Below are 14092 nucleotides of genomic sequence, written 5' to 3' on the forward strand. Positions count from 1 at the left end.
GTATTGGTAACCGTCCATAATTAATGAGCGCTTATGACCGGCGAGGCTCTGAAACTGAGAGGAAGAGTGAGGGAGTATGAGAACTGAGCTGAGCTGGCTACGTAATCAGGCTCGCGTAGGACACCCTAGAGCTGATGCAGGACACATTATTGGTGAGGTTCGCGTGTACAGGAGGGCGGGAACTACCGCTGAGAGGTTCGGTCCCCAGCGAGAAGGGAAAGAGGCGTCACAATCCCCCGAGTCTTTCCCGCATAATTGATGACACCATACCCGAAGAAGTACAGAGGCGTCGGTGATGTGCCAACAGGGCGCCACACCAGACATCCGCAGGCTCAGATTGGTGCATTCGGTGTCTGCTCCCTCTCAGGCAGCAATGGTCTTATGATCGCGGCTTGCGCCGTGGTGCGAGATCTTTACCTCTCCCGTCCCCGACTCCCAACGCGCGCCGGCTGCTCTAGATTGCGCAGCTCAATACCATTCGGAAGTCTTGTTTTAGCCTCTGACAACTTCAAGCTGTCTGCTTGCTGACACTTCTTCATTCCACGATGAGCAGACCGTACAAATACCAAAAACTCGAGGGCGATGAAAAGATCCGGCTGCTGAACATTGATCCAGGCACAACCGGGGAACGAGTGCGGGCCACGCTGATCCCGGCCGCCTTTCACGAGGACCGCGGGTGTGTGGCTCCGCTGAAGCCAGAACCCTCGGACGCAGCCGACGACAAAACCAACCAGACACAGTTGGCGCGATGGGTGGTTTCGGTCTGGTGCACCGTCACGCCGTACATTTTGCGCGCCCTCTGCTGGATCCGACGCGTCGAATACGTGCCGCCGCCTCCCACCCCTCGCAAGCCACCAATAGTGTGGGAAACCATCAAGTATGACGCGGTGTCGTGGGCGTGGGGAAGTCCGACGCCGAAGGCCGAGATCGAGATCATGGGTGAGAACAGGGAGCGGTGGACATTTGAAGTGTCGCAAAAGCTCGAGGAGGCTCTCAAAGCCGTCCGCTCACCCAATACCCTCAGGACGGTATGGATAGATGCAATTTGCATCGACCAAACCAATGTCCACGAGAAGAGCCATCAGGTGCCGATGATGGATCGGATTTACGGGCTCGCCGATAAGGTCTGCGTCTGGCTGGGACCCCTGAGCGACACTCACGATGCCAAGACAGCGTTTTGGCTGCTCAAGGAGATCCTCAATGACATGGATTACAAGAAGACCATCAAGAAGTGCGACGTGATACAGCTGACAGCGCTGAGCGGGTTGATGCGCAGGGACTGGTTCTCGCGGCGGTGGATCATCCAGGAGATTGCTCTGGCCAAGAAGGCCGTGGTGTTCTGTGACAAGGACCAGATGGACTGGGTCGAGTTTGCCCAGGCTATCGAGCTCTTTGTCGACGGCGAGAGCAAGACGAAGCTAGCCGACAACGCAACGCTTAGGGACAAGTCTATCCCACACTATTGGAAGAACGTGGCGGCGCTGGGCGCGGCAAGACTGGTCCGCGACATCTCGGCGATCCGCCGGCTGGCGCCTAACACACGATCACCACACAAGCACGAGCTGCTTATGAGCCTAGAAGAGATCGTCTGCCGACTGGAGACGTTCAAGACCTCCAAGCCGCACGACACCGTGTACGCATACCTCGCGCTGGCCAAGGACGCGGTCCCGATCGCGCACCTAGGTCAAAACACGACCTTCTCTAACAAGCTCCTGCAAGCACTCAAAGCCTTCGACATGACGAAAGTCCGGGCGCGCGCCTTCATCGTCGACTACAACCAGCCGTACGCCGAAATCTGCCGACAGTTCATCCAATTCGCCATTCAAAGCCAATCTAACCGCGCGACAGCGCTAGATATCTTCTGTCGCCCTTGGGCCTACGAGGAAGAAGACCACGCTAAGCGCACCGCCATGGGCATGCCGAAATGGGTGACAACCATCGCGTCAGCGCCCTTCGAGATGACATCACACGACGGCACGCTAGGCCTGTACCGGCGCAACGGCGACCCCTTTGTCGGTCCCCCCGGGAAGCCACCCTATAACGCTGCCGGCGGCAGCCACGTTAACGACAGGATACTCAAGTTTACTAGTTTCTCCACCCTCGACTATCACCAAAAACCGGATAGTCCCCCCGCCGTGCATAGCATCATCGTCACGGGATTCATACTGGACAGAATCGACCTTATCAAGGACAAGGTAACCTCCGGTGCGCTGGGCGCGGTGGTGCCCGAGGAATGGCTCACCCTTGGGGGGTGGCTAGACATTACCCAACCGCCGCCGGATGCCCTGTGGCGAACGCTGGTGGGCGATCGGGGCCCCAACGGGAGCAGCTGTCCGCTATCGTACCCGCTGTGCTGCGCCGAGGCGCTGCGGCTGAGCCAGAGCGTGCGCAACCTCGAGACGTCGGCGATTACCAGTCACCCGGAAAGGTACGAGAGTTTTGTCGCCGGGTTTTGTAGCCGTGTTCAAGAGGTGGTTGTTAATCGGCGGATGATTCGGACTAAGGCGTTGGGGAAGCTGGGGCTCGTGTCAGGAAGGGAACAAGTCGTGGGGTCGCGTGTTGATGGGACAGGGTCGGCAACGAACGCGAGGTCCATTCGGAAGGGTGATATGATTTGCATTCTGCACGGCTGTAGTGTGCCCGTTGTGTTGCGGCGGGTGAGAAAATCCAAGGAGATGATGGACCACGAGGCCCGCGAGTGTGATCGGTTGCTTGAGCCGGCGGCGATCAAGGTGCAGAAGGCGTGGAGGCTGACGTTGAAGAGACGGAGGAAGAGGCAGTATTGGCTGCAGCGAGTTCTCCATCGCGCCTCGCGCCGGATATCGAGACTGTGGTGGATTGAGCTCGTCGTGTGGGCTTGGGAACTTTTTTATGTCGATTCAAGCATGTTTCGGCTTTTGTACCGGAATCTGGTATACCCTGTCTGGAGTGTCGGTGCTTGGGGAGTCCCCGGGATTTCGTATCTGCACTGGATTGCCACGTCTCTGACGACCATCTGGCGGTTGGTAGCGGGGTGGATATGGTTCAGATTTGGAGTCGGTACTGTCTGGGCCTGGCTCGGGCTGCTGTGGGCTAAAATCCGCGTCACGCGTGGATGTGTTGCCAACTGCCTCGAGGATCTACCGATACTGTGGTTTCCGAGCCACTTACATCTAAATCTGATTTCAACCTTCTGGGCATTTATTATGCACGAAAACCAGGTGTCGCCGCCGCAAAGACACCACTCGGATTATGTCGCCATACCACCGCAGTACAAGATCATTGAGACCCTCAGCAACGCGACAATCGACCGCGTATGTCTCCCTAGCCAGCTACAACTTGGCCACGACAAGCTGTCGGAAATACTTCATGCAACGCTTCATAAGACGGCCTTGAGGATCCAGAGTTTCTTTCGTCAGACAACCCCAACCATACCTTGGACCCCTCTGCGTTTTCCAAGTCTGGACTACTTCACTGCCCTCCCGACGAAAGTATTGGCATACGTATGGTCGTGGCTGTGGATGCGCGTACCGCCGTGGTTCCAGAAGTACATGGAGATAGAGTCCCTGGGAAGGGCATGCAACTTGTCGAGATATAGGAGAGCATTGCGGGTAGTATTTCTGGCGATGCTGTGTGTCCTCCTGCTCAGACGGATCTGGTACTGCATCCGTTGGGCTAGGAAGAGATACAAGAGATTGCGGCGGAGGGGCAGTGGAACCGAATTCAACTTTGTTCCTAGGTACCAAAAGGAGTACTACTACGACTTCTTGGGCGAGTGTTATATTGATGGGATGATGGATGGGTACGCCATCACGCTGCAGAATAATTCTATGGAGAAGGGTTATAGGGGCGAGAAGATGCCTAATATGGTGTTTGAGCTTCGGTGATGATTTGGGAGGGGATAATCATGTACACACTAATGTGGACAAATCTGATGATGGCATGATGGTGTCTCATCTCTTTTCCTTTGTCTATCGAAATAAGGTAGAGGTACTTAAACTTCACAGTCGGTGTGCATCATTGCTCATATACCTACGACTCGTCCATCAGGCGGCTCAAAATGACAATAACAGGCATAAAAGCAACTATGGTTACACAGAGAGGGTGCGGTTGCGTGTGGGACCATTAGGCTCCCTCCTTTTTGGGATTCCCGGTCAGCTGCCTCGGCCGGCAATGCAATTCCCAATTCCAAAGTGCCCAACACTGCCTAACATAGCCTCCTTCCCTTCAAACCGACAAGCATGAAAACCAGTAAGGAAAACTACTAATTAGCGGCGACACTGGGAGTCTGCCGCCACCCCATCTCTTCCGATAACTACACATTTTTCCGACATCAATAAACTATTCCATCCCAACTTCCGCAATACTGAGAATTAATGGACCCCATCAGCATCATTGCCGGTGTCTTTGGGGTCTGTCAAGCATCAGGAACCGTTCTCGAACTATGCAATCGAATCCGCGCTGGGCTGCGCAAAGTGCCTTGGTCTCTGATTCAAATCACGGAAGAAGTCCAGGCGTTGCGCGACATTGCTGAGGCGATCCAGTCTGCGCTAGATCGACGTCGCTCGTCGGCGCCAGACGGCAACGGTGTGGCTGGTACAAACTATCCCGCCGACAACGGAGACGAGATCACACGGCGATTTTGCCAGGCTATCCACGAGCCCCTCAACGCGGTAATGTCCGAGTTGGCCGCCCTGGAGTCTAGGCTTTCGCGCGTTCCGGTCGAGACCATTGCCGAGTCGAAATGGGGAGCTGTGAAACATTCGATCTCGTGGGGTCTAGGTGAGCAGGAGACAAAAGAGTGTATTCGTCGCTTGGAGAGGTGCAAAAGCTCGCTGAGTCTTGCTATCGCATCTCAGAACTCGTAAGTGTCACTGGCTGCTATAGAAATCCAGATTCTACATATGACCCCTGAATGGTCTAATCGATCTGTACCGTTATAGCGTCTCATTGCAGAACATCGAGAGAGCCACGATATCGTTCAGTGCTCGACTCGATGGGACTCTGGCACAACTAGAAGCAGCCACGAATCAGTTGATGACTTCCGAACGAGATGAAAGGAAGAGGCAGCTCCTCCAGTGGATCTCTCCAGAAACCCCATGGGAGTCGCACCGCGCTGCACTCAAAGCGCACCAGCCTGGCACCAGCGAATGGCTGCCGCAGAGTACTGAGTTTTTGGAATGGAAACATGGTTGCTACCGAGTCTGCTGGTTGAACGGCCCCCGTAAGTAGCAACCGACCCTGCTGATGTTGTCGAAGGAGGGCGCAGGATATCACTTGTTGACATGTGTTGCACTGAAAGCTGGATCGGGAAAGTCGATATTATTGTACGTATTACCCTTCGCCCGAACTCCATGGCTGACTAGACCTTCCTAACATGACGCCTCTCATCAAAGCGCGTACGCCGTCGAGACCTTCGCCAAAACACTCGCCGAACAATACGAGCCTACCACAGCCTTCGCCTTCGCGTACTGCGATTTCCGACGCAGCGGGACAATACGCCCTCAAACGGCAAACGCAATTCTCGGATCCCTACTAGCCCAGCTTTGTGTCCAGATTGAAGAGGTCCCCAGCGGGATATCTGAAGAATACCAGCACGCAAATCCCGGTGAAGAGACCAAGACCGCGAGCCCCAAGACACAGATCATCATCAACGCTCTTATTGACTTGTGCAACCGCTATGATGTTTTCCTTTTCATCGACGCTATCGACGAGCTTGACGATAGAGAAGAGCTTCTTGACGCTCTCGACTCACTTCTTACTCGTTCCGAAGGGGTTAAAGTCTTCGTGACAAGCAGAAGTGAGGTCCAATTATCGGAACGACTGCCATGTAGAACGGTCCAAATTGGCCTTGAAGCCAAAGTGACGGAGATGGACCGTGACATCTCCCTCTACATTAATGGAAGACTACGATCGGACCGCAGGCTTGCATGGCCAAATTCAGGGATTGGAGATGACATCTCGCAAACACTGCAGTCCAAGTCCGTGGGAATGTGCGTCACGTCATACTTTCTGGACACCGCAGGACTATTGCTAACGCCGTTGGCCACCTCTAGGTTCCGTTGGGCGCAGTGTCAGCTCGATAGCATCGCACGCGCTCGTACGATCCGAGAAGTCAGACGAACGCTCGCTTCCTTGCCCCAGGGCCTCGACGAGACATACAACCGTATTCTACTGCAAATACCCGAAACCGACGAGGACCTCTTCCGCAAGCTGCTTGTCTGGCTGGCCTTTTCCTTCCTCCCGCTCACACTCGAAGAGCTGTGGGAAGCGATCGCCATCGAGCCAGGCTCCAGCAGCATTGACGATGAAAGCCGGCTGCGCAGCCCACAGGATCTCATGGCCCTGGGACACAGCCTCATAAGCGTCACGACAGACGGCCATGTGCGCTTGGCCCACCTCTCTGTCCGTGATTACCTCCTGTCAAACCCGATCAGGCAGCACCCCGTGCTCTCACGATTCGCCCTCGATCCCTCCAAGGCACACGACGAGCTCGCACGTGACTGTCTCACCTATCTCAAGTTCGGCGAGTTCCGAAACGGGCCCTGCCAAAGCGATACCGCCTACTGCGACCGGATCAAAAGACACCCCCTGGCCCGATACGCCTCAACTGCTTGGTCATACCATATCCGCTCCGCGCAGCAACATGAACAGCAATCCTCCCCCGTCCCGTCCCAAAATACCAACAACGACACCCTCCACAACCTCTCAGTTTCCTTCTTCTCTCCTTTCTCCCGGCCCACGTTCATGTCCTGGATCCAAATCCTCAACGCCGACTCCCCCTTCAAGTGGAACTTGTACCCGCGGCACGCCACGCCCCTGTACTACGCATCCTCCTTCGGCCTCACCAGCCTGGTCTCGCACCTCCTCTCCTCTCTCCCCAATGATAACCCTCTCGCCCTCACAAAGGCCCTCAATAGCCCTGGCAGCCGTTTTGGCGGAACTGCCGTGCACGCGGCCACCATCCGTCACCACCTTGACATCATGGACCTACTTCTGTCTGCTGGTGCGGACCCAGCGAGAGGGGATTTTAATAATGTTACTCCGCTGCATAGTGCTGCGAGCCAGGGGAATATGCAGACTATCCGGGTATTGTTAAGGTATGGGGCGCCGCTTACGACTAGGGATGCACTTGCCGGGAAGACGCCAGCGGAATGGGCGGCTATGTCTGGAGAGATGGAGGTCGCGGCGTTTTTGACGCAGTTTCCGGCGGAAGGGGAAGAGATTGAGGACAGGCACGGGCAAGAGGAGGATGATGAGATGGGGTTGCGGAGGGTCATATCTGCGCCAGCTTTAGGGGGTTCAGAGACAGGTTTAGTAGCGAGAGCGCGAGGGGGTGGAGATGGGAAAATTAAGTTGGATTTGAGTTTGTTGGGTGCTGGGGGACGGGTTCAAGGTTGCGGGAATGGGAATGTGAGAGAGTTGAACTCCGGTTCGAAGACGGGCTCAGGGACTGGGACCGGGACCGGAACCGAGACTAGGAAGCATGAGGTCTTGCTCTGGAAACCGAGATCGGACTACTTTCCCGATACATACGATAAACGGTCTGGTCTATTTTCGTCGATATTAGTCGGCTTCAAGTCTGGTGATAGGGAGGTTGCTATGATTGAGGGAGAGTTTTCGCCGGAGATGGTTACTAGAGCGTTGTCCTGGAGTTGAAAGCTAGTAAAAGCAAGCTAACAAGCACTCTATTTCTCTAATAAAAGCTTGCGGATAGGACGGAATAGTTACAGTCCCTATAAAAAGTTAGGTTACACTTTATCCTCTATCTTACTGACCGGCAGTCAACTTGGCAGTTCCTATTAGCTATTAGCTATTTTTCTGTTACTTTCTATTACTCTATACGACTCTCTATCTAAGTCAGTTCGTGTCGCACTGGAAACCGCACTTGTAGAGCTCGGCTCTCACCGCCGAGCTCAGCAGTTCATCACGTAAGCTCGCTCAGACCATTTCCTTTGTGTATTTAAGCCAGTTCTTCAGTATCCTACTGAAGTAGATAGATCTTCAGAGACTTCAACCTTTCCACGCACTTCCCACGACCTCTGCTGAGCTCCTGTACGCGTAACAGTTATAAGCCCAGCGCTCCAAGCCGTTCCGTACACAGCCAGAAATCGCGTTACAGGACGCTTATGCAAGTCAGAGGATTCAATTCTTTCTACCTTGTCCTTCACAATCCCAGCAACCCGTCTGCCAAGTTCGAGAGCTCAAGAAAGTACGTCATAGATTCGAAGATTCCGATACTCACGGTACCGGCGTACGTCCAACTGCACCTCGGAGGCGACTGGCCTCTATAGTATACGCTCCTCAAACAGGTTGCCCAGCGCCTTCATGTCTAGAAACTAGTCGACCCAGACTCTACCGACGTTGAAGAGGACCTTAGCAAATTTCCTGAAGCTCCTACCCTGTTAGCGCCTAGAAAGCTCCTTCAGGAAATGCGAGCTTAGCGATACACTTCCTAGTTGGAGTTGTAGGAGGAAACCTCTAAAGAGCATAGAGGCACGAAGCCCAAGCCTCCCGATATGTCTACGGACCAAGAGATCGAGAAGTTCTATATACAGGAGCTCGCCGACTATACTCGGAAGTTCATAAAGCTTATACAAACTCGTTCTGCACTCGAGGGTATCGTCAACTGGATTATATAGACGGTAGATTCCCAGCTCTTTAATACGGCAAACCTCATCCTAAATACGAATGGCAAATCCAGTGCTCGTAAGTTTATTCGTACGCTCTACAAGATTGCAGTACCAACCGCTACGAACGTAGAAACGGCTCTGTAAACAGAGTACGATACTGTTCTCGAACAAGTTAAGAAGAGCGATGTAAAGCTAGAGGAATAGATTGGCACTTAGATCAATATATACCAGCATGCTACAGCCAAGAACCTCAATGTTATTAAAGGCACCTATACCGCTAAGAAGTTCCTAATCGCCGTATTTTACCGCATTGCACCTGACTAGGTACGTCGTAGGTTCAAGGAGATTATCGAGAACAACACTCTTGGATACGACTTAGATGACATTACCAATCTCGGACTCGCCCTACAGGTACTTATCTACCAAGAAGTGAACTAGTATAGGGGAAAGGCGTACCTAAACTTTATAACAACGCTGCCGAGTAATATAGGCAACTCTAAAGGCTCGAAGCAGTTAGGAAACACTTCGGGAACGGCTTAAGGAACAGTAGTAATAAGCTAAAGAGCTGTCTATACCTAAAAGGGAAGTACTTCTAGAGAGCCAAAAATTATAATCTCCTATACCTTACTATTACAGGCTCTACCAAGTACTTAGAAATGGCTCTTACCGACGAAGAACGTTAGAGAACCTATAAGCTCGCTAATCCGAAGTAGAAAAGCCTCTACAATGAAATGGTGTAGAAACACACATTTACACCCACATACCCACCAAAAACAAGGGGGAGGGCAAAGACGGCCAAATGCCCGACAGATAAGATAGACAAGACAGGCCAGGCGACACCACCACAAATCGGGTCCCTGCAGCCTAAACAAGGTCAAAACAACATGTGCAGATAGAGCTCCCTCTGATCAGAGGGAGATCGCTTTGCACGCAGGGAGAGCTCGTCAATTGAGCTTGCAACAAGTGTGAAGAAAGGTACTGAATTGATTTTCCTGTCTAAGGAGCAATGGCCAGGACGGCCCTACTTATGGTGTGAAAGAAAAATGGGTCCACGGCAAGTTCCAGCCCCTGGGCACCATCCTAGCAACTATGTCCCTCTGATCAGAGGGACGGACCCTGCCCTCTGGGGACTGTTTTCCCCAACTCAACAAGCACTTTGAAAAGGAGGTTAACAATCAAATAGGCAGTAAGCAAGCTCCTAAAGAGACGTCTCAAGCACCCTATAGCGAGTCTATATTCCCAACGTCGATCAATACTACCGTTATTAATCCCGAGCTCCTGATACAACTTAAGGAAGCTTCTAGAGTATTCTCAACCCTATATCTAGGGTGCTATCCCCTTTACAATAGTACTTTATACGATAACTACGGTACTATCTATCTAGTCAACGATATAGCATACCTCGAGCCAGGCTCCTTTGTCAAGGCTAAGCCCGGAGACTATATATTTATAGGTTCATCGCAGTTCTCTATCTCTAATAGGGAGCGTAGGATTATACCTATAGCGTTTAGAGATAAGAACAGGTATACTATAGACCTTATCTTAGAAAACGTTACTGTTATTAAAGGCTTCTATACTAATATCATTATAGAGACGCCTCTTTAGAATAAGGGAGTTTGGTACTATAGCTGGGATTGTATACTATAGATAGGAGTACCTGAAAAGAGCTTTGTAATTAAGAAACTAAAGTACGAGATAAATTTCGTATTTTTCGAATATAAGCTCCTCAACTACTCTCCTATGCTCGGGCGTATCCCTCTAAGTGCTATAGATATTATGATATTTACTACGAATATAGAACAAGGTTTGAGACGTATATAGAGGAAGTCTCGCGATCTACTACGACGTCAGGAAGACTCTAAGGAGCTCTAGTATAAGAGGACTGGTTACCTCGGTCTAGAAGTACTTAGAGAGCTCATCTGTCACGCTAGGAATATTAAGATCAAGGATATTGCGCTATTAAAATACGAGAGCTGTACTCGAGTATATACGAAGATAGATGTATCTAGAAGGCCGTTAGAAAGACGCTCTATAAGACCGTTCTAGAGAGTGTAGTAGGACCTCTTCCAGTTCGAAAGAGCGTATAATAGCTCTCAATAGCTGATTATGATTAAGGACAAGTACAGAGGGAAGCTCTTTCCGTACCAACTACCTAATAAAACGTAACTCGAGATCTTCAACGTTATTAGGAACTTCGAGAGGTATATAAAACGCTAGTTCAGACTCGCTATCTATGTAATCAGGTAGGATAACGATACTGGAACTATAGCTCTCTAGAGCTATACAGAGTACGAGCTCTAGAAAAAGGAGGAGGGCATCGATCTTGAGCTCACCCCGACGTATATATCAGAGCCGAACAGCGGTGCCGAGCGTATAGGGCACGAAATTATCGTCAGGCTCAATAAGATGCTCAATAGTACGAACCTCCTAAGGAACCTATTGCTAGAGGTAGCAGATACAGCAACTCGCCTCCACAGCATAAGCCTCAGTGTTGAGGTGTAGTTGTGCACAAGGTAAGGCACACAGTGGATGATGGAAAAGAAGGAAGGAAAAGAAAAGACTTCAAAGTACTTGATTGTTGATTCTATCTAAGTGAGAGAAAGCCATACTTATTATAGATTTGATCTTGTTGGCCATTTCGACCTTCGGGATAATTGGAAAGGGGGCTTATTGTGGATCACCTGCTTACTGTGGAGCTAATTTTGAAGATCTCTTTGAATACGAGATTCCTTCGCTCCACAGGTGAGATTATAGTGCGTTTAGAGATGCTGGACCCTGTTCCGGGTGCTAGTGCCCTATTCCGGGTGCCAACGCCCTATTCCGAGTGCCAGAGCCCTGTTCTGGGCGTTGTGGCCTTGTTCCGGGCGTTGTGGCCTTATTCTAGGTGCTGGAGTTCTGTTCCAGATGCCGAAGCTCTGTTCCAGACGTTGCGGCCCTGTCCCGGGTACTGTACCCTTGACCTAGGTACTATATTATCCCCAATAAACCTTATAACGATTTCGATAACTCTTCGGTTAAGCTTATCGTTATCAATAGCCAGGGCTGAAGTTCTCAGCTCCCCTAAATCCTATAAGGTCGTAGTTATTGACAATAAGGATATCCGTCTCGACGGGATTTCCATCGTCGTCGATGGGGTTCTAGATCCACTTAGCCGGAGTTTACCCTCATATTTGCCTAGTAGGAACTCACTAGGTATTTGCCTTGACATTGTTCCTATAAGCAGTAACGCTTCGGGTGTGGAATATCGGAGATGCTCTCTAGATAGAGTTTTCTGACAGCGATACTGTCCTTAGTATAGCTAGTATCTCGTCTCTAAAAGAGCCTTCCTGATTTAGCTCGATGCAGTAGATCCGCTTGTAATGATTTGCTGATCGTGATATTTATATTGCTTTCGTCGGTAGCAGTGTATTGTGTTACGTTGAGGAAACCCTTCTTAGTGTTTTTGGGGTCAAAGCTACTCCCCTCGAGTACATAGTAGTCAATTCCTCTGGTTACTCAGGCCAGGGCAGAAGTCTGGCCTCTCTAATACATTATATTGCCTTCTTGATGTAATGCTGAACGTACTACCTGGGTACGTAGTAGTCGAGTTTCCAACTGTCTAGGTAATCTTCGAATTGCGTTTCTTCTGAGAACTCTTATTCGTAGGCGGAGGAAATATTGCACTCGATAAGTGATATAATGCTATATAGCTTCTAAATAGCATCGTCGGTTAACTTCTGGACAAAACTGACTATCGGGTTGTCGATAATAAACTTGTATATCTGCCTTGCGCGTTCGAGGTCTTGATCGTTCATTTGCTATAATCTCGTAGGATAGTCGTCAACGTTAACGATTGCTGGTTCCGAATAGGATACTCCTCTAAGCTCGCTAAATGTGCTCGCGACGCCTCGATTTGGCGTAAAGACGACGTCCTCGTCGTCAGGAATGACAAAGGTCAAGTTCGATTCTAGTAGTGAGTACCACTTGTTACGAGGTTTCTGTTATAGCCCTGTAACTAGTGACCTCAAGGGCGTCAGCTTTGATGCTGAGGTAAGTACTTCATGAACACTAGCATAATCTATAACAAAGTAAGATATAATGATGGTTGATTGAATGAAGGTCCTCTGAAGACAAATCTGAGGGGTCTTTATAGGCGTAGGCGATAGCCCCTGGGCCGTTATCTCTGACGAGATATAGGCCCAGATACTGCTGAGCAGTGCTGACCTCTACCACGTAACAAAGTACGTCGACTACTATACAAAATCCCGTATAAAGGGTATATACTAGCTGTTAATCCTCGACAGCTATGAATGCCACTACTCGACCAAGTTCGAATTCTACTACAAGTAGAATAACATCATCACACTCTACATGCCTCCACACTCTTCCTACAAGTACTAGCCACTTGATATTAGCTGTTTTAGGCTATTAAAGAAGGTATACGATTATGAAATCGAGAACTTAATGTATATACATATCAACTACGTCAACAAGCTCGAGTTCCTCTATACCTTCTGCAAGGTCTTCTTTGCTTCTATAATAGAGAGCAATATACAGAGTAGTTTTATAGGGGTTAGTTTTATATCGTACGATCTAGAGAGGTACTTTCTACACTGGATATACAGCTTCGTATGCTAACTGTGAGGATCAAGGATCCAAGGGTAGTAAGACCAGAGTGTCTGGGTATAAGCAGTGCACGCGCAACGTAGGAGCAGAGTGCTCGTTAGGGGTCGAGTAGTGGTCTCATTGAACTCTGCCTCTCTCCTAAGCTCTGTCTCCCGTCCTCCTTCTTATGCCCGTGACAGTATCGCTAGGGCTTACTTCCCCGCTCTGCTGCTTTGTCGTCCTCCTTACTGGTGCGCTCCTTCGACGCTCATCTGACGCGCTATTTATGCCATTCCAGCTTAGTGCCGTTGTTGCTTCTGAGGCTCGCTTACGCTACGGCTCCGAGGCTTCCGGACCGCGCCTCACGCTGGCCCCGCTCAGCCGGTCCTCACACTAATACCCCTAGCTATATAGCCTAATATAGTACAACCTTGGATCTTCTAGACATCATATTGTCGGAAACACGGCACTGTCGCAAATTACTAACTATACCAAACACTCAAAAGGTGAGGAGCTCTACGATTGTTAGTCGTAGAATGCTAAACCTGCATTTTATCTGACAGGCACCTCTGAATCTTGGGAAATGACAGTTTAGGATTTTTGTGTGTCTTGTTTTGATTGTGTTTATTGTCCCTATGTTCTGTCGTCTATCTTCTGTCTCCCGTCTATCTTTGCTGGAGAGTTTGCTCCTTTTATAGACGAGATATGCGTATAGGATGACGTCCGTACAGTGGTGCAGTTAGCTGCCAACCTGCTTTAGCTGACTAGAATATATGGGTTTGACTCCTGCACTAGATCCTGTGATCCTGATCCTTGGACTAGCGCCTAACCCTTTTGACATATATGACCCTCGAGAAGCTGAATCGCAGTCAACGCTCATCAAGACTCGCATTTCT

The 14092-nt window shown here is 50.4% G+C and overlaps 2 protein-coding genes across 2 annotated transcripts; both read left to right on the forward strand.

The window, feature by feature from the left end:
• Positions 1-545: 545 nt before the first annotated feature.
• Positions 546-3866, forward strand: MFIFM68171_00009 (uncharacterized protein; the record flags this gene model as incomplete). Its single annotated transcript, XM_071055431.1, has 1 exon — positions 546-3866. One exon carries the CDS (start codon positions 546-548, stop codon positions 3864-3866), a length of 3321 nt encoding a protein of 1106 aa, XP_070911532.1.
• A 489-nt stretch (positions 3867-4355) lies between these two features.
• Positions 4356-7638, forward strand: MFIFM68171_00010 (NACHT domain-containing protein; the record flags this gene model as incomplete). The annotated part of the gene is made up of 5 exons (XM_071055432.1): positions 4356-4843; positions 4923-5203; positions 5282-5306; positions 5376-5972; positions 6036-7638. 5 exons carry the CDS (start codon positions 4356-4358, stop codon positions 7636-7638), a joined length of 2994 nt encoding a protein of 997 aa, XP_070911533.1.
• Between the last annotated feature and the right edge of the window lie 6454 nt (positions 7639-14092).

Source organism: Madurella fahalii (genome assembly GCF_045866475.1).
Source record: "Madurella fahalii IFM 68171 DNA, scaffold_1, whole genome shotgun sequence".
In the NCBI taxonomy this organism is placed as follows: Eukaryota; Fungi; Ascomycota; class Sordariomycetes; order Sordariales; genus Madurella; species Madurella fahalii.